Consider the following 21,124-nt stretch of genomic DNA (forward strand, 5'->3'; position numbering starts at 1 on the left):
CACGCCAAAACTTCGACCGAATAGGAATTTATGGACCACCATGAAGGCCAAACTTCCTCAATGTTTTACGCTCCGTCATCGTAATCATCGTCATCATCAAAACTTCAAAAGCAGTTTTTTTTTGTTCAAAACTAAAAAAATATTTGATGAAAATGTGTTTACTGTGTTGCAGTAGGAGAATAGATTACAGTGAACATATTTTCCTGAATATTTTCTGGATTTTGATCGACAAAAATGCATTTGAAAATTCCGACATCAATGACAGATCCTGCCCCCTTAAATACTTAAGGTATTCGAAAACGAGCTGATTTTGAAGAAACAGTAGATTAGAGTATCAAAAAAGTGGGCTCCATCGATTCATTATCGATTGTTATAGATCGAAAAATTTACTTCAGGTATCACTCACCTTTCAGAGTCAGTCCGGTACCGCTGCCGGTGGAGATCGCATTCAGGAAGGTGAGCTTCCCGCCCTGCCCGGTGGTGGCCCGGTACAGGGGCAACGCCGTGGCACCATTGGTCCCGGCCGGCAGGATGTTGAGCTCGGCTCCACCGGGAAGCCGCGCCAATTCCGGGGTGATGGTCGTCGTCGGCGTGCTTCCTCCATTGCTGTAGCCGGTGCTCGTTGTGGTGCTGATCCCGTTGCTTGCCCCGGTCGCCGACGAGCTGATGAGAAGTTTGTGCAGCTGGGCGCCGGTCATCGTCTGGATGTGGGTGGGTTGCTGGAGGTGGTGGTGGTGGTGGGTGTGATTACTGCTGCTAGAAGACTGAATCGATGGCTGACTGGTGGTGATGGAGGTTAAATGCGATGGGTTGTTGCTGCTGGAGCTGTTGTGGAGGCTATTACCACCGGTGGTTCGTTGAGCTTGGTTTGACTGCGGCTGCACTGCAAGAAGCACAGGAATTAGAACTGAAGTCTGAGGAATGATGGGTGGGAAAGCGTTGGTAAACTACCATTGGCGGTGCTGAGCTCGATGGTGGCCAGTCCGTTGGGCGCTTGCTGGATCACGCGGAGACCCTGGGAGGTGAGCAACTGGATGGGGCTCACTACCAGACCACCTTGCGGAACGACCTGGAGGAAAGGATCAGAATGGTGTGAATTTAGCATTTAGTATACTCATAATCCAATTTACCTGCGACAGCATCATCTTGTCTTTATCGATCGAGGTCACCCCGACCAGAGTATTGCCGTTGACCAGCTTGATCACCTTGGTAGCTGGGGGATCTAGTGCGGAACCAGCCGCTGATTGGGTGGCAATAATCTCAATCTTGTTGCCGCTGTCGGTGCGGAAACCATTCTTGGTCAGCGCGGTGCCATTGAGCAATTCCTTGCCGGTGGTGGAACTGATCAAACTGGCCGGAATGGTCGTTCCGTTGGCGGTGGTGCCGATGATTTGCAAGCCCGAGGTGGCGTTGGTCATTCCGTTGGATGTGCTGACAATGGATGGCGCCGACGAGGACGATGCCAAGTGGTGACCGTTGGAGATGCTGGAAGCGACGTTCAGGTTCAGGGGCAGCGTCTGAAGAGCGGTGCCATTGCCGGTCGTCAGGATTGTGGCCGTGACCGGGGTCAACAGCTGCGACTGACTCAAACTGCCTAGGTTGTTTGCTGAAATGGGTGTCCATGAGGATTATAATGGAAAATATGGGATCGTAGAAGCAACTCACCATTGACGATCAATGGTAGTGGGGTTCCGTTGAGACCGTTGGTAACGATGGAACCACCGGCGGTGCTGTTTGGCGTGCTGCAGTTGCTACCGCCGGAGGAGTTACCTCCATTGCTGAATCCATTGGTATTGGTGGTGGCGGTGCTGAGATTGAGCCCATTGGGAAGGCTGGAGGCGCTGAACTTCAGCGGAGATGGGGTACTGTTGTGCGTATCCGAGACCACCCCCGTGGAGCCTTTGGTCGTGAGAGACAGCGGCATCGGCATGCTTCCGCCGGCCGGGGAACTCGAGTTCCGATTTACCGTAGACGACGGCGGACTGGCACGGCTTGGTGATGAAGCTGCTATCAGCACCGGCGAGATGGTGGTCTGCAGCTATAAGATTAGTAGAAGTTAGTAGGAATGCGAAATGCCATTTGGTAGAAAGCCTTTTGGCTTAAGGTAATTGTCATAAGGTCATTTGGCATAATAGACATTTGCAACAAAGGTATTCCAGCATAAAAAGAATCACAGTATTGCACAATACATTTGCAACGTTATATAATTTTATCTTAGGTGTTTATAAAATGAAAATGACCGAAATTTTCAGTTTTTCAAAAATAGCTTGGATTTCAACATAAAGAGATCGCAGCAAGCCGTGTGAAACGGTTTATACTGACCGGTAGATTGCCGATGGAGGCAGTGGTGGCAACGCTGGACAGAGAGCTGGACGAACTGTACCGAATACCGTTACGACCTGGGGCAATACCCGGCGGGTCGTTCAGCAAATCTGCAATAATTACAATTTCAAATTATCCATCGCGTTGCTCGAGCACAATAAAGAGCAACTCTTTACCTCGATCCGATTGCACGCTGTTGGTCGCAGCATTGCTGCTGCTGCTGCTGTTTGGAATGGCGTCGGTGTCCGGTGCGAGGCGGGAGAAGTCAACGTCTCCCCACTGCGATATCTCACGCTTCAGCACCAGTATCCTGTTCTGGGATGCGATTTTCTCCTTGGCCAGTCGCTCCATTTCATGCTCGTATTCGCGCTCCTTGCGCTTCAACACCTGAAAGGGACAGATAGAATTTGAAAAGTTGTTCATTTGGGAGTCAAAATGAAATATAGACATTAACCCCATTCTGGAAAATCTTAAAAATAATTGACAGAATAGTTGAATTCCGTATTTAATCCACATTTTCAAGCTGGATGCAAGTGACTGACATAGAAGAAGATTTCAAGTGGTAGTCGAAATACGCGTATTTGTCAAAAGATAAGCAATAAGGGCGAAATTAAAAGGCACAATACTCAAATCTTCTTTGTCTCTATCCTTTAAATTCAAAATAATAAAATAATAAACAAATTTGAAATTCTTTACTTTAGTAAGATTGATTGTTTGCCATCGAGTTATATAACACAAAACCAGTGCAAATACGAATCAAGAGACCGTGAAAACCAATCTTTGCATTGGTTCTCTAACTCGATATCGAGTAAGAAAGAGTTAAAGGTTATAATAAATCAAATTAGATGTTGTGAAGATTCGTTTTGATACGGTTCCATCCAAGGGGGCATCAAAAGACGATTTCTCCGTAGCTTACAACAAAAACACGTTGAAGATAGTTTCTCCTTTTATTTAGTGGCTTACACAATTGTTTACTCATTTACTTGCGTATTTCTAGGAATCGTGTAATGTTTAAGCAATAACACACTAAAATCAATTCCGTCATTATGCGCCTTACCCAGCTTAAACCCACGTTAATGAGTAGTTATAAGCTAACGTGTACAATCCAAAATTGTCAGATTTCCCAAAAGTGTCAGATTCCCAAAAATGTCATAATCATGTTGGCCACGGTGCATCAATATGTGGTTGACAAGCTTGGATGGCCCGTGGTTCCATCATGGTTGTATAGAACAACCTTCTTAAAACTTCATAAAACGCAGTTCTGAAAATGTCACCTAAGATGAAAATAGACGGAAACTCACCTGAATGTACCGGATGGCCGCGTGCAGAATCGACAAGTTGGAAGTTTTCTTCTCATCCGGCTGGAGCGTGAGCTGCTTCTTCAGCTGCTCGAAGCACTCCTTCAGATGGGCCCGCCGATTCTTCTCCAGTTTATTGTGCACTTCCCTCGTACCAACGCTGCTGAAATGGACAAAACGAGACAAAATACGAACCGTCATTTAGTGTTCTACACTGTAGTTCCCTGGAGTTGCTGGCGTCATTTGCAATGAGTAATTCTTACTGAAACCAGGCCGACACATTTCGTTAGAATTCTATTTTTTTCACGCTGTTCGGTAGAATTTGCTAAAACTAGATAAGAATCGTTTATTTTAACTCAAATTGGTGCACCCCTCGTACGCCAGCTAGCTAAACAGTTTGCATAAAAACCCATTTTTTAAAATAAATATCAGGTATTTCTTCACGTGATATGTTTCATATTCTCCATGAAACACAAAGAAAAAAAACTTAGTGGCATCGTATACAAAAAGAATGAAGCTTCCATATCAAGTTAGAACAGCCATTTTATATTAAACCGCCGTTTTGATTTATTTTTGCCTTTAGCACGCCGCTCGTTTTGAATTCTGAGCCGAAAAAAAAAACTGAGTAAGAGCAGCTACAAAAACTAGGTGAGTAATTGTATGATGTGATATTATATGATATGAACAATTTTCCTAATCATGTTCTACGATTCTGACGTATGTGGCAAATGCAATTAATGCTAACACAATTTTTGTTCAACAATGTAACAAGTTCAAACGTTATAAATGAACGTTGCCAAATTTATAAGAAGCTGAGACGTTATATAAAAAAAAAATCATTAATTGAATACAACATTCGTTAACCCTCATTTTGTCGCACGACTGCCAAGCACCGCGCTGATGCGAACAGCGAGGGTTTCACAACGGTGTACAAAACACGACAGCACGAACAATGAAGTGTTAATATGAACAAAACAAGAAGATCAGTGCGCATCGTACCTTCGTGCTGTGCGTACACGAATTCTCTCTGCTCTTGGAAGTTTTCTTAAAAACTACCTAAAGCAATAAAACAGTACTTTTCAGTGCTACAAAAACAGTACTTTTCAGTGCTAAAATTAAAAACGGTACTTTTCAGTGCTACTAAAACAGTACTTTTCAGTACTATTTTTTTCTACTATTGATCCCTTTACGATCCTTGTTTGGACCCGTGCCTTCGATTTTTCGTTGGACCCGTTGGCGAAAGCTAGCGGTGGTAATCCTTCTTGGACACCGTCTAGGGAAAAAACCTTTCGAAGGTCACGTCTTCTTTCGTTTATTAATTAAACATGGTATCAAGAACTAACAAAAGGAAGGGTGAATCTCTGAATTCACTACTTCCTTCCAAAAAAGTGGGTTTTAAAACTGTCACTACACGTGGCAAGAATGGAAGAAAGGACGCTTCCCCGGAATGCGAACTTTCTTCCAAGGGTGAAATGAATAATTGTATCGAAATGAGCAATCAGTTCGATGCTCTAGACAAATTTTCCGAACACCAAATCGAAGCAGCCTCTAGCCCAGGCTCTTTGATTCAAGTGAGGAAGCAAAGAGTGCCGCCTATCGTGGTCAGTTGTTCCGAATTTGGGGGATTTAGGCAGGAGATCTTGAACTCCATTAGGGGAATCAAGATTTCCTTCCAAATCGCAAAGAAAGGAGACTGTCGCGTTTTGCCGGAAACTCTTAAAGATCGTGAGCTTCTTCTCAAACATCTTGAAGAGAAGAAGCACAAATTTTTTACTTATGACGACAAAACTGAACGTTTGTTCAAAGTTGTCTTGAAAGGTCTCTCAAGTGACTATAAATCACCTGAAGAGATCAAAAATGGAATAAATGATTTACTTGGATTTTCCCCAGTCCAAGTAATCAGTATGAAAAAGAGAACCCAATCTGGCATTGTTCGGAAAGGGCTTTCTCAAGAATTTTATTTAGTTCACTTTAACAAAAAAGAACTAAATAATATTAAAGCTTTAGAAAAAGCAAAACTTTTGTTTGATGTCCGTGTGACATGGGAACATTTCCAGAAACCTGGAGGAAATTACCAGAACCCCACTCAGTGCCGTCGGTGCCAAAAGTGGGGTCATGGTACAAAAAATTGTCGCATGGATGCTAAATGCATGATTTGCGGAGGTTCTTCTCACGCCAAAGAAGTCTGTCCAGTGAAGGAAGATACCACCAAATTCATATGTTGTAATTGCGGGGCTAACCATAAGTCCAATTTTTGGAATTATCCTTCACGCAAAAGGGTCATTGAGGCTCGTGCCAGGCAGATGAAAGATAATATCCGTTACGATAACGGTCGTTTCCGGAATTTGCCTGGTAGAGTATCGAACAATGCTCATTTTTCAGTTAACGATCGCTTGATCATGAATCATACCCATCAGGAAGATCATAATCATGCTCAGTCACAAACTAATTTTAATCCGTCGGGTAGCCGTTCGAATCTTTCTATTTCGAATGTATCTACCCACGGTAAATCCTTTGCCGATATCGTAGCAGGAAATTCGAACTTCTCCCCTGTTCGATCCATGGGTACCCATTCTACTAGTTTCAAATCAAATGGAAAAAACCCTACCGCCACAGGTAACTCCGCTTCTTCGTCTACCGAAAATTCCAATGGGAAATCACATGAAATGTCTGCCTCTGATTTTAATTTTCTAACTGAACAATTGAATCTAATGATTGATGCAATGTTCAAAGCCACCACTATGACTGAAGCAGTCCAAGTAGGTGTAAAATTTACTAATCAAATTGTTATTGGATTACGTTTTTCTAATGGATCCAAATAATAATTTAAATATTTTAAATTGGAATGCTCGTTCTCTGAATGGTAAAGAGGACGAGCTGTTTAACTTTCTTACGGTTAATAACGTGCATATAGCAGTTATTACCGAAACGTATTTAAAACCTGGATCTAAACTCAAAAGAGATCCTAACTTTTTTGTTTATCGTAATGATCGACTTGATGGGGCATGTGGGGGAGTTGCAATCATCATTCATAGGCGTATAAAACATCAACTGTTTTCATCATTTGAAACTAAAGTTTTTGAAACTTTAGGTGTTTCTGTTGAAACACAGTTTGGTAAATATACTTTCATAGCTGCCTATTTGCCTTTTCAATGCTCTGGACAGCAAGTTAATTTGCTCCAAACTGACTTGCGTAAATTGACTCGCAATAAGTCAAATTTTTTTGTCATTGGTGACTTTAATGCCAAACATCGGTCATGGAATAATTCTCAAAGTAATTCCAACGGCAGAATTTTATTTGATGAGTGCTCTTCAGGATATTTCTCAATTCAATACCCTGATAGCCCCACATGTTTTTCCTCTTCTAGAAATCCATCTACGATTGATTTGGTCTTAACCGACTCTAGTCATCTTTGTAGCCAACTGATTACTCATGCTGATTTTGATTCTGGTCATGTCCCTGTTACATTTCAAATATCCCAAGAAGCGATTCTCAATCCTATCAGCTCCACTTTCAATTATTTACGAGCCGACTGGAATATATATAAAACGTATGTTGACTCCAATCTTGATATTAACATTTCTTTAGAAACTAAACTTGATATTGACAATGCTCTTGAAACTTTAACAAATTCCATTGTTGAAGCCCGGAGCATTGCAATTCCAAAATGTGAAGTAAAATTTGAATCCGTGATTATAGACGATGATCTTAAACTCTTGATCCGTCTTAAAAATGTGAGGAGAAGGCAATTTCAACGCACTCGCGATCCTGCTATGAAAATTATATGGCAGGATTTGCAGAAAGAAATCAAGAAACGTTTTGCTCAATTAAGAAACAAAAATTTTGAAAATAAAATTTCTCAATTGGATCCTGGCTCTAAGCCCTTTTGGAAATTATCGAAAATCTTGAAAAAACCTCAGAAGCCAATACCGGCATTGAAAGAGGAAAACAAATTATTACTAACTAATTGCGAAAAAGCTCAAAAACTTGCTATGCAGTTTGAAAGTGCGCACAATTTTAATTTAGGACTTACTAGTCCAATTGAAAATGAAGTTACTCAGGAGTTCGAAAATATTCTCAATCAAGAGAACGTTTTCGAAAATGCCTGGGAGACTGATTTGGATGAAGTGAGAACTATTATTAAAAAATTCAAAAACATGAAAGCTCCTGGCGATGATGGAATTTTCTACATCCTCATCAAGAAACTTCCAGAAAGTAGCTTATCATTTTTAGTTGATATATTCAACAAATGTTTTCAATTAGCATATTTTCCTGACAAATGGAAAAATGCTAAGGTTGTTCCAATTTTAAAACCAGACAAAAATCCTGCAGAAGCTTCTAGCTATCGTCCAATCAGTTTGCTCTCCTCCATCAGTAAACTTTTTGAAAAGGTTATTTTGAACAGAATGATGGCCCACATCAACGAAAATTCAATTTTTGCCATGGACATTCGACCACTCATCAACTTTTACGTGTAACAAATTTGATCCGTTCCAACAAATCAGAAGGCTATTCTACTGGTCTTGCTCTTCTAGACATAGAAAAAGCATTCGACAGTGTTTGGCATGAAGGTTTGATTGTAAAATTGAAAAACTTTAATTTTCCAACATACATTGTTAGAATAATTCAAAGTTATCTGTCAAATCGTACACTTCAGGTTAATTATCAGAACTCCAGATTTGAAAGACTTCCTGTAAGAGCTGGTGTTCCTCAAGGCAGCATTTTGGGACCAATATTATACAATATTTTCACATCTGACTTACCTGAGCTACCTCAGGGATGTCAAAAATCTTTGTTTGCGGATGACACAGGCCTCTCCGCCAAAGGACGAAGCCTGCGTGTCATCTGTAGTCGATTGCAAAAAAGTTTGGATATTTTTTCTTCATACTTGCAAAAATGGAAGATTTCTCCTAATGCTTCCAAAACTCAACTAATAATATTCCCACATAAACCAAAAGCTCTTTATTTGAAACCTTCAAGTAGACATGTTGTCACGATGAGAGGGGTTCCAATAAATTGGTCAGATGAAGTTAAGTATCTAGGGCTCATGCTAGATAAGAATTTAACTTTCAAAAATCACATTGAGGGCATTCAAGCCAAAAGTAATAAATATGTAAAATGTCTTTATCCCCTTATTAATAGAAAATCAATACTTTGTCTTAAGAGCAAGCTGTTGATATTCAAACAAATTTTCAGGCCAGCCATGTTGTATGCTGTACCAATATGGACTAGCTGTTGTAATACCAGGAAGAAAGCTCTGCAGAGAATTCAAAATAAAATTTTGAAAATGATTCTGAGGCTTCCTCCCTGGTATAGTACCAATGAGTTACATAGAATATCCAATGTTGAAACATTGGAACAAATGTCAAATACAATCATTAATAATTTCAAGCAAAAATCGTTACAATCTTCTATTGCCACGATTAATGCGTTATATGTTTAGGTTAAGTTAGGTTAAGTATATTCAAAGCGTTTTTTTTTCTCTTATAAGCAGGTGAAATCAACTCACCTGTAAAAAAATGAACTGCTACGGCAAATGAAATGTAATATGTTGTTAACAAAATGTTAATTAAATCTTAAATTTGTTTTACCAAATTAGGATGATAGTGTTGTCAAATAACACAGAACACCTAGATATAAGAAATGAATGTAATGTTTAGAATGATACTAATAAAGAAATTAAAAAAAATGTATTCGTGATCAAACGTCAACATCCCACCGCAAAATCGCTAGTGTTTGGAGGGGATTTTAACCTCCAAATTTCCAAATAACCTCCAAATCATCACCTCCAAGTTAGTTCTAAAAACCTCCGTTATATGAAATATGGTGGCGCGTCGATCGTCGCAAGTTTATCGTTAGACAGACAATAGGATATAATACAATAGGGTATTGCTAATGGGTCTGTATTTTTCGGATCTAAAGACAGAATTTTGTTGACACTCGATGACCTTGAAAATGTTGCACTGTGTTATGGAAACGTGTTTTTGTATAGAAATAGTTTACCAAAATCATCGAAAAGTAACAAGGGTTAATCAATGGGAAAATGTGTAGCTCATTTATTTAACAGGTCTGTCAGATATTGGTCCTGGTTTTGGCCCAAATTTATTAAAATATTTCGGCCAGGAAATTCAGCCTAAAGCCGTTTTCTAAATTTTCCCAGGATCTTCTTCAAAACTTTTACCATAAAATTTGCTATATTTTCCTTTAGTGATTTTGTTGAAAATAGTGACTTTTTAGTAATCAGGTTAAAAAGGTGACGAAGTCACTAAAAAGTGACTCACTACCAGTTCTCCCTGGAGGTCATAATTAGTCAATAGATTGCGTTACTCAAGGAACCATACAAAAAACCTCCACTACGGGAACAGCTTTCCTATCATTAGTGTAGAGTTTTTTTTGAAAGGATTCTAAATTGATAAATTTCAATTTAATCAAAATGAAAAAATGAAATGAATGATAAAAGAGTTCAAAGATGCAAAATATGAGAAAATCACATATTTCTCTAAATTACCTGCATATTATGGCTGTTTTTCCTTAGTTGTTCAACTATTGAAACACTTGCCCGGATGTACATATTATTGGTCAAAGTAAATATAATGAATCAATGATTTTTCAGTGTATTTCAATCCAATTTCTACTGAAAACAGAAATGATTGTAAAACAGTCTGTATGCGCCAGTAATCAGCAGTCTGATAAAAAAAATGAGTACTTCCACTGAATGTTCGAATAGTATTTTGAGTTTTGGAACTCGTTGCTTTCACATACATTTTTTGTGGAGAATGCAAGAGAAGAACTTCAAACATAGCAGACACCAAACATTCTAGTTCTAACCGGTAGGGTAGAAGCACCAGTTTTGGCCAGCCTAAAAGAAAATATGTTTGAAAAATATATGGAAAGCCCTATATGTACTGCAAATACGCCAAATGAATGCTTTCAATTCATATTATTTATGAAAACTATCAGAACTGAGCATGAACTTTATGTTTGCATTAAGAATCACGTTGGTTAATATAGGCCACCAGAACCAGTTTCAGCCTCACGCTTAACTTCGGTTCCTAAAGTGACCAATCACATTGAGTTCTTGTGAGAGTAGCCAAATTAGAAAGACTCTGGCCAATTTAGGTGTATAGAATTTAAAACTATAATAAAAATAATTGTTTTCTTTTAGTTTTTGGATCATTTTGGACAAAGGTATGGATATGCCTTCCTAATGTGTAATATACACGAAATATTTCATGATAATTTTCTGTGAAAATCAGTGTCCACTGTCCACTGTCGCCACAATTGGAGCTATGGCAAAAACCGGTGCTTTCATCCTAATTTGGTTTTTGAATTTTCCGAAAAATTGTCAACTTTTGTTCCCATCTAAATTGTGAGAATCTCACAAAAGATAACATAACCACAAAAGATACGGATAACATAATTACATCGTAATATCTTAAAAACAAGATCACCAATGATCGACACGGATTCTTGAACTAGAAGAGTTATTTTTTGAGAAATTGTGAAAAATAGGTGCAAAAATATCGAAATGAAAAAGTTATCGCGAATTGAATATTTGTTTTGCGGTAAAAAAATGAAGCTGCTGGTAGAGCGGTTATTCTCATTTGTTACAATACTTCTTTATATTAAAAACACAAGACCCAGTGAGTAGCTATTGGGTCAGTAGATATTTGTGTGTAATTAAGTAACTCTACGAAGGCGTAAGTTATTTTTAATATTAATACTATATTAGCACTTCCGTCAGAACGTACTTCAAACCAAAAAAAAAAACTAATCATATCAGTTCCCTTCAAATTTTAAATATTTTTCTCCAAAAATATCGGGGAATAATGATTTTATTACATCTGTAAAATTGTTGCACAACAAATAACTTGATTTTTTCCATTAGGCTTCTGATTGATGTTGTTATCGAAGAACAAGCCTTTTTTGAAAATAAAAAATATAGATTGTCGAATTTTCCAGCCAATTTCTAACATTTTGATAAGGTGAAAAAATCGACCTTTCAAAACGTTGTTCCATATTCGTGTGCAATTAAATTATTTTGGAGAATATTTTATTATTATAACATTGTACAATACTAGTCGAACGATGTACAGAAAACCTATTGAAATTTCATTGATTAATTGAAAAGATACATCATGCCCAAAGTGTTCACTTTATAAAATGAACAGTCCTTATTCCGAGGAAAAGTTTACAAACTGTCCCAAAGTGAAATTTTCCCAGTTAAAACTTTGCCGAAGACCGCACTTTGATAGGACGTTAGGATAAATTGCTATTCATCATTATAAAGTGGGTTAACAGGTAGCATCAGGCCCATGACAACCTTATATCGATACACAGTGTTCTTCGTAGCCAGGATGTCCCGGGCGATAAGTGAATATCGCCCACTGTCAGTACTGTGAAAATAAAGACCATTGTTTTGTTTAATTGTTTGCTATGGTTTGATTATCAATTTTTGATATTGTTAAATCAGCTAATAATGTGCCAAAAAGTTGAAGCACATTCAACATTTCGATGGTTTTGGATGGAGAGCAAACATTGAAAGGCATCCTGCAAGCCTCCAAGCAAGCAATCAGTGATTTGATTGCGACACTTGCTCGATTATGAATCATAAACATTAAACAAAACTTCGCATTCTGATTGCACTCTCGTTTCAAATTACTCGAAAATGAGTAAACACATGGAGATGTTGACTACGCTAAAAGTCGTCCCGTGCCATGGGCGTGGGTAGCATGCTCCACCAACTGTTCGGTAGGCAACATTGGAGCCCCTGGCTGAGAGAATAGATCAAAGTAATCCATGCTATTAGGTATGTTCTACTGCAAAACAACAGTGTTGCTCTGAAAGTGATTCAATGCTCATCGCAGCATATTAGCTATTGAGATATTCGATCAAAATGTGGTCTTCTGCAAAGTTATAGCTGGGAAGATTTCACTTAAGAAAAAGTTTGATCATTTTTCTATCAAATATTATGACGAGCAGATAGAGGACTGAACGCAAAGGGATGGCCTTTTCCATAGTAATTTCCAAATAAACTTCAAATGGCTTGTGCATAGGTCCATAGAACACAAAACCAGTGCAACTGCAATCCATGACACCGTTCAAGCACAGGAAAACAAAAGCTTCAAAATTTACATCAGTGTTGTGAACATGTTCAATCATGAATTACAGCTTCAAAATGATTTCCCTTAGTGTAGCTGAAATTCTTTGAGAATTACAGGTTTTTTATCCAGGTTGAATAAAATTTCAGATTTTTTTGCGAGTCCCATGAGAGAATAGGTAATATAAAAACGAGTCCCCTGAGAAAGTAGTCAACAAAAAGTGAGTCCCCTGAGAGGGTAGTCTATAAAAAGTGTGTCCCCTGAGAGGGTATCTAATAAAACGCAAGTCCCCTGAGAGGGTAGGTAATAAAAAAACAAGTCCCCTGAGAGGGTATCTAATAAAAAGCAAGTCCCCTGAGAGGGTAGTCTACAAAAAGTGTGTCCCCTGAGAGGGTAAGTAAAAAAAAGTGAGTCCCCTGAGAGGGTATCCAATAAAAAGTTAGTCCTCTGAGAGGGTATCCAATAGAAAAACGAGTCCCCTGAGAGGGTATCTAACAAAAAGCAAGTCCCCTGAGAGGGTAGATAATAAAAAACAAGTCCCCTGAGAGGGTATCTAATAAAAAGCGAGTCCCCTGAGAGGGTAGTCTACAAAAAGTGAGTCCCCTGAGAGGGTATCCAATAAAAAAACCAGTCCCCTGAGAGGGTATCTAACAAAACGCAAGTCCCCTGAGAGGGTAGGTAATAAAAAAACAAGTCCCCTGAGAGGGTATCTAATAAAAAGCAAGTCCCCTGAGACGGTAGTCTACAAAAAGTGTTGTCCCCTGAAGGGGTAGGTAATAAAAGGCGAGTTCCCTGAGAGGGTATCCAATAAAACAGTTAGTTCCCTGAAAGAGTAGTCCACTAGTGAGTCCACTGAGAGGGAAAGTAAAAAAATGAGTCCCCTGAGAGAGTATAAAAAAGTGAGTCCCTTGAGATGGTATCCAATAAAAATTTAATCCCCTGAGAGGCTAAGTAATAAAAAACGAGTCCTCTGAGAGGATGTCTAACAAAAAGCAAGTCCCCTGAGAGGGTAGATAATAAAAAACAAGTCCCCTGAGAGGGTATCTAATAAAACGCAAGTCCCATGAGAGGGTAGTCTACAAAAAGTTTGTCCCCTGAGAGGGTAAGTAAAAAAAGTGAGTCCCCTGAGAGGGTATCCAATAAAAAGTTAGTCCCCTGAGAGGGTATCCAATAGAAAAACGAGTCCCCTGAGAGGGTATCTAACAAAAAGCAAGTCCCCTGAGAGGGTAGATAATAAAAAACAAGTCCCCTGAGAGGGTATCTAATAAAAAGCGAGTCCCCTGAGACGGTAGTCTACAAAAAGTGTTGTCCCCTGAAGGGGTAGGTAATAAAAGGCGAGTTCCCTGAGAGGGTATCCAATAAAACAGTTAGTTCCCTGAAAGAGTAGTCCACTAGTGAGTTTACTGAGAGGGAAAGTAAAAAAATGAGTCCCCTGAGAGAGTATAAAAAAGTGAGTCCCTTGAGATGGTATCCAATAAAAATTTAGTCCCCTGAGAGGCTAAGTAATAAAAAACGAGTCCCCTGAGAGGATGTCTAACAAAAAGCAAGTCCCCTGAGAGGGTAGGAAATAAAAAGCGGGTAGTCTACAAAAAGTGTGTACCCTGAGAGGGCATCCAATAAAAAGTTAAAGTCTCCCGAGAGAATAGTTAATAAAAAAAAAAACAAGTTCCCTGAGAGGGTATCTAAAAAGAAGCGAGTCCCCTGAGAGGGTAGTCTAAAAAAAGTGAATCCCCTGAGGGTAGGTAATAAAGGTAACTGATAATCTAAGTCTCAAACGTCAAAGAAGCATGTTGAGAACAAAGGTAGACGATGAAGTAAAGTTAGAACATGTGAATAGTATAGCCGTTTAAAAAAACTGAAGTAATTTTGATATCTTATATTCACTCTGATGTTCTGAACAAAGATGGACGTTGAAATAGAGTTATAACATGTAAAGTGTATTTAGTAATATAAGCATACTAAAAATGTTTATCTTTTATATTCTCTTTGATGATCTAAGCCTTCAAAACTTTATCCAAAGACGCATTTTGAGAACAAATATAATCAATGAAGTAGAGTTAAAACATGTATAGCGTGTTTAGCCAATTAAAATTGTAAATAACATTGATCTCTGATGTTCAGTGTGATGTTATGAGCCTGAAAAACTCTATTCAAAGGAGAATTTTTTAACAAAGATAGACAATGCATTAGAGTTAGAATATATAAAGTGCATTTAGCCATTAAAAAAATAGTTTCAAATTCTTGTGCTTTCTTCGAAGTTCTGATCCTGCAAAAATATCCGAAGAAGCATTATGAAAACAAATATAGACGATGAAGTAGAGTTGGAACATGGAAAGTGTATTTAGCCATTGACAAATTCAAATATTTTTTATCTCTTACATTCTCTTTGATGTTCGGAGCTTAAAAAACTACATACAAAGTTGTATTTTGAAAACAAATATAAACAATAGAGTAGAGTTAAAAGTGTGCTTAGCCATTCAAAAAATTATATAATGTTGATCTCTGGTGTTCAGTTTGCTGTTCTGAGCCTGGAAAATTCTATCGGAGCTAGCATGATGAAGTAGAGTTATAATATATTAAGTATTTTAGTTATTAAAAAAAAAAAAACAAATAATTTTGATCTGTAATGCTTTCTCTGATGTTCTGAGCTCGGAATATTATCCGAAAAAGCATTTTAAGAACAAAGGTAGACGATGAAGTGGAGGTAGAACATGTGAAGAATATTAAGCCATTTTATAATCCAAATAATTTTGAGCACTTATGCTTTCTTTGATGTTCAAAACCTGACACTTATCCGAAGATACATTTTGAAAACAATTTAGACGAAGAAGTAGAGTTAGAAAATGGAAAGAATATTTAGGTAGATAAAAATTCAAATAATTTTTATCTCTTATGTTCTCTTTAATGTATAGAGCCAGATAGCCGTAGCGGTAAACGCGCAACTATTCAGCATGACCATGCTGAGGGTCGTGGGTTCGAATCCCGCTGGTCGAGGATCTTTTCGTAAAGGAAATTTTCTCGATTCCCAGGTCATAGAGTATCTTCGTAGCTGCCACACGATATACGAATGCAAAAATGATCAATCGCAAAGAAAGCTCTCAGTTAATAACTGTGGAAGTGCTCATAAGAACACTAATCTGAGAAGAAGGCTTTGTCCCAGTTGGGACGTAACGCCAGAAAAAAGAAGAAGAAGCCTGAAAAACTCCGTTCGAAGATGCATTTGAAAAAAAAAACTTTCCAATCAAGTAGAGTTACATGCAAAGTGTTAGCAACTCATAAAATCAAATAATTTTGAAGTAGTTTTTTTGAGAACAAAAAAAAAAAAATGGACGATTAAGTAGAGTAAGAATATCTAAAGTGTGTTTAATCATTTCTAAAGTCAAATAGTGTTGATCGCTTATGTTCTCTTTGAGGTTCAGAATTTGAAAAACTCAATCCAAAAAATGCGTTTTGAGAAAAACAAAGACATAAACAATAATTTAGAGTTATTACAAGTAAAGTGTATTGTGCTATTATAAAATTCAAATATTTGGATCTCTCATTTTCTTTTTGATGTTCTAAGCCTGTGAAATTCTATTAGTAGCATTTAACAATTTTAAGGATTTTAGCCTTTTAAGTTCTAAATTTGAAACTTAGAAAATTCGAAAGATTTTGATATATATATATATATATATATATATATATATATATATATATATATATATATATATATATATATATATATATATATATATATATATATATATATATATATATATATATATATATATATATATATATATATATATATATATATATATATATATATATATATATATATATATTTTTTTTTTTTTTTTTTTTTTTAAATAATACCATATAGCATTATGAAAACAAAGATATATTTAGAAATAATATATAGAAATGAATGAGAATGATCAGGAGTAAAATATACAAAGAAATGTTCATAATTTTATCTCAATTTTATGCAGGTCGATATCTAAGATATCTAAGATTGATATAAACTTAGGTTTGAGGACAATATTTCAGTTATGATTAGCTGCTTAAAAGGAGCACTGGACGGAGAAAACATAGCGTGAATTGCTAGTGATTAACAATAAAACCAAGAAAACGTAAAGTTGCACCATGTCTATATAATAACTATTTTAGCGATGTCTTCTAGGTGTATAAAAACCAAATAAGGTATGAAAACGCTCTAATTTCATCTGTAGGAAACGTTACAACTTAAAGGAGTGGTTCCTCTATTTGCCAAGGAGTAGACAGACCCATTTGTTGATGACATCTTCACCTATAAGCGTCGTGGAAATAAAACTCAATGGAAAATCTTGGAAAAATATTGGAACAGATGATGTTTGCATAAGAATGATGAAACTTGAAATCGAAGATTCAACTGAAAAAAGGAAGCAACTGAACAGCAAGAAATAAATTTGTAATATCTAACTAAATAGATTTGTTTATAACTAAGAGTAGAGGAAGAGGTGAATGTAGGGATAGTGAAAGGCAAGGAATAAGATATAATTCAAATTTGAAGGAATGATACTAGTTCTGATCGTAGTAGGCAGTCGTTTCTGAGTAAGAAAAGCAGGAGTCAGTTTGTTGGTCTGATTTGAAGAAAATAAACGTGTTTCAGTGAAACGAGTGAAAATTAGTGTTTTTGAAATAACAATTATTACCGAAATTATGTGAAGAATGGTCTCGAGAAAAAGACAATTCACTACAACCCTGAGCTAGACAGCGTACAAGGGGTCTACCAATTTGAGTTAACAAAAACGACCCTCCTCTAGTTTTAGCAAATAAGTACTAGTGAATAGTGGCATAAAATTGGAATCCTAATCAAATGTGCGCAGCCTGGTTTCAGCGAGAACAACTCAATCTAAGAATAACGTACCCATTGCTGTTCGAGCTGGTGGTCCGCCTCCGGCCACCAGTCGGGATGTGGTTCAGCAGAGTGGCCGTGCTAGTCAATCCGTGGTGTGACTGCCCGGCGGCCTGCACCAGATGGCCAATTTGCTGCTGTTGTACAATAACGAGATCATGCGGCAGCGGAGACGAGTTCGATCCATGGGACGTCGTCGCTATCACGCTGCCGTTGATGGGTAACGGCGAGGAACCGCTCAGGTTAAGCGAGCTGGAACTGTTGGCGCTGTGGCTGGTGATGTAACCGCTGGTGGAACCACCGCTCAGGTTCAACGACGACTGCGAATCGTCCACCGGCGAGATGGTGAGGGTCGACGAGGACGACGAACACCCGGACGAGGGCGGCGTGCTGGACAACCGGTGCCCGATAATCCCCGTACTGCTGCTTCCGTTGCTGCTTTTGGTCGAGAGATCAATCGTGAGGGACGAGACGGCATGGTGCTTCTGGCTGGCATTATTATTGGTCGATATCACAACGAGCGGTGGTGCTGTGGAATGTCCGTTTACGAGGGGTTCGTCTGGAAAGATCCGGAGAGAGATAGGGAAAAATGCACGTCAGTAAGGGTTGAATTGGTTGTGTAACCACCATGCATGTGAAATTGAATCCCACATGCTTCTGGGTGGAGATTATAGTTAGGGGGAGGCGTAGCACCGTGCTACATCGCCACGATGGAAGGGTATCGTGAGCACATCGGATAATGGGTACCGTAAAACGGGTTATCTTTGATAATGTGGGTAACTTTGGTAGTGCGGAATCAGCAGTCTACTAAACGAAATAACATAATTTCTGTTAACCTATCAAAATGAATGCAAAAAACCATGTTATGTAGTACGACACTTCATGTAACTTCAAATCCAATCCAAATCCAGTTCAAATCCAATCCAAATCCAATCCAAATCCAATCCAAATCCATTCCAAATCCAGAAATAATCAGAAGAAAATTCCAACAAACTATCAAAGTTACCCGGTTCTACGGCACTTGTCTGTCGTTTGCCGGCAAGCATGGCCGGGAGAGGTGATTAAAATCCAGTTTCAATGTCGTGCAATCTCGGCGGGTGTGTTTATACAACAGTTTAAAAGTCGTTTCATGACCCGGTAGGTACGCGTCATCCAATTCAACAACAACAATGTTTCAAGTACTTGGTACACAGCATAGCAATATATAGGTGATGCACGACAAATGATAATGATGTTTTGTAGTACACATAAAGTTAAGTAACGGAAAAATATTCCATCGTCTGTAATTTACATATCTAATAGGTCTGAAGTTGATAACTGAAACAAGACTAAATTGAAGTACATATCGGTATAATTGATGGTTTCTGTTTCGAACGTTGAGCATTCTTAACAATATTATCTCCATGTTTGTCATATGACATACAAATGCTAAAATTGTTTATAGTTAAAGGAAGCCCATGACCTTAACTGTACAAAAAGAATGGAAAGCAAACATTCAAGGAGATGAAGCAGATAAATTGTCACCAAGTGTACTAGATGGGAAATAATTTCCATGGAAAATATAAACGAGATCGAAGCATGCGATGCTGCCGCCAAGGGCCGATCCAAGAGCCATGAAAACCAACTCTTACTACGGTTCTCTAACTCTATATCGAAATAAGGCTTGTATTCGAAAAAAAACAATGCACCATTTTCACTGTAACTTATTTGTCCATGGGTAAAAAATGATGAAAATCTGGGTATAACTAGATTGGAGTGTACTGTTTACATGAGCAAAATTAAACAACAATCGGTTCAGTGATTATTGAGATGGCATCGAAACAAGAAAATCGACGGAGAATTTTGCGCACCGTCATGGACAATCCGACTGCGAGCATGAGATGGATCGGAAGACATCTGGGAATCACCCATACAACTGTCTCTCGGGTGGTAAAATCTTTTAAGGAGTCCCAGACGTCCGAACGGCGGGCTGGAAGTGGAAGAAAATCGAAGACAGCTGACCCTGTGAAAGCCCGGAAGGTGTTGGATTATTTCAAGCGTAAAACGAATCTTTCTTAAACCTTTTTTTTCTGAAGGCCAAGTGTTCCACCTGGTTCATTCAACAAACCATGAAACGAGCTGGGTTTCGTGTATTCAAGGTCCGGGAGGCACCGAACCAGTGTGATCAACAAAAAACGGCGACCAAATCCTGCACAAGGAAGTTGTAGTGAGAGTGGTTAACGAAACCGAAATGTGTGGTTGTGGATGACGAAACCTACATCAAGGCAGACGCAAAGCAGATATCGGGGCTGGAGTTCTACATTGCCAAATCACGATTAGATGTTCCGGAAGATATAAGGAAGAAAAGATGGACAAATTTGCCAAAAAATACTTCATTTGGCAGGCCATTTGCCAATGCGGTAAACTGAGTAAACCGTACATTACAACGGGTACCATCAACACCGAAATTTACCGCATCGAGTGCCTCCAGAAACGTCTGCTGCCCTTCCTGCGGTCTCACGGAGACGAGACATTATTATGGCCGTATCTGGCATCATGCCATTACGCGCGATCGATTTAAGATTGGCACAGGGACAATAACCTTGTTTTTTTTTTTGTAATAAAAACCGACAACCCCCCAAATTCACTAGAAATTCGTCCGGTGGAAAGATTTTGGGCTATAATGAAGGCCAAAATCGTCCAAGGTGTTTAAAAACGAGCTGGAATTGAAGAAAGCATGGATGAAAGTGATGGACTATGCGTTTTAAGCCTAAATGATACCTCGCCAAAAGATAAAGCTTTGATTACATCTCTGTGTGAAGCTCACTTCAAAAAACTGTCATAAATTCAAAACATCATCCTTCCAGCAATCCATCCAAGATTTTGCCAAGAATCTTGAAAAGAACTAAACAAAAATTGACCCAACAATACTTAAAGGATCTCACAATTTATTCATCCAACAAAGATATTGCCATAAATTCATTAGGGATCTTATTAAAGAGGCTCCAAAAAGAGATCATAAAGAATTCACCTCAAATATGCAAATATCCATACAAAGACACTTCAGGGACCTCATAAGAACGTTGGTTCACCATAGCTCCAGTATTATCCAGTTCAAATACAGTACTGACCCGATTTTGTCAGCCCCCGATTTTGTCTGCCCCCGATTTTGTCTACCCCAGATTTTGTCAGCTTTTTGACCCGATTTTGTCAGCCTGTTTTAAATTTATCAAAAAATTGTTTTCGCCATGTTATACCACATTTTCATTAAAATTGATGATGATGTTCAATGTAATGCACGCATGGGCATAGCCAGAGGGGGCAATGGGAATGCCTCCTCCCCTTTGGACGATGCTAAAACCAATATTACGGGAATTAATCATGTGTTTGTATTCTTAAAAGATTGTATCCAGCACTCATATTTATATAATAGTTACATAATGATAGATTGGAAAACTTATGGAGTATACCAAACAATCAGCCTTTTGAAAAACATCTGCCATAAATTATTCGAAGGGTTCATCAAATCTGTTGGGAAACTCAAAAA

The 21,124-nt window shown here is 38.3% G+C and overlaps 1 protein-coding gene across 9 annotated transcripts in view; it reads right to left on the bottom strand.

The window, feature by feature from the left end:
- The window catches only part of LOC5568147 (mucin-5AC), a 188,699-nt gene that overhangs the window by 9,807 nt on the left and 157,768 nt on the right, over nt 1-21,124 (bottom strand). For 7 of the 9 annotated variants that reach the window (XM_021848622.1, XM_021848627.1, XM_021848624.1 and 4 more), the window contains 8 exons: nt 17,611-18,157; nt 3,624-3,783; nt 2,499-2,709; nt 2,323-2,432; nt 1,666-2,038; nt 1,131-1,606; nt 952-1,069; nt 407-883 (listed from right to left, as the gene is read on the bottom strand). In XM_021848622.1, coding sequence (XP_021704314.1) covers nt 407-883; nt 952-1,069; nt 1,131-1,606; nt 1,666-2,038; nt 2,323-2,432; nt 2,499-2,709; nt 3,624-3,783; nt 17,611-18,157 — 2,472 coding nt within the window. Of the gene's footprint in view, nt 1-406; nt 884-951; nt 1,070-1,130; nt 1,607-1,665; nt 2,039-2,322; nt 2,433-2,498; nt 2,710-3,623; nt 3,784-17,610; nt 18,158-21,124 lie in introns of those variants that run through there. The other 2 variants (XM_021848620.1, XM_021848628.1) reach the window with 2 other exon arrangements.

Source organism: Aedes aegypti, chromosome 3 (assembly GCF_002204515.2).
Source record: "Aedes aegypti strain LVP_AGWG chromosome 3, AaegL5.0 Primary Assembly, whole genome shotgun sequence".
NCBI lineage: Eukaryota > Metazoa > Arthropoda > Insecta > Diptera > Culicidae > Aedes > Aedes aegypti.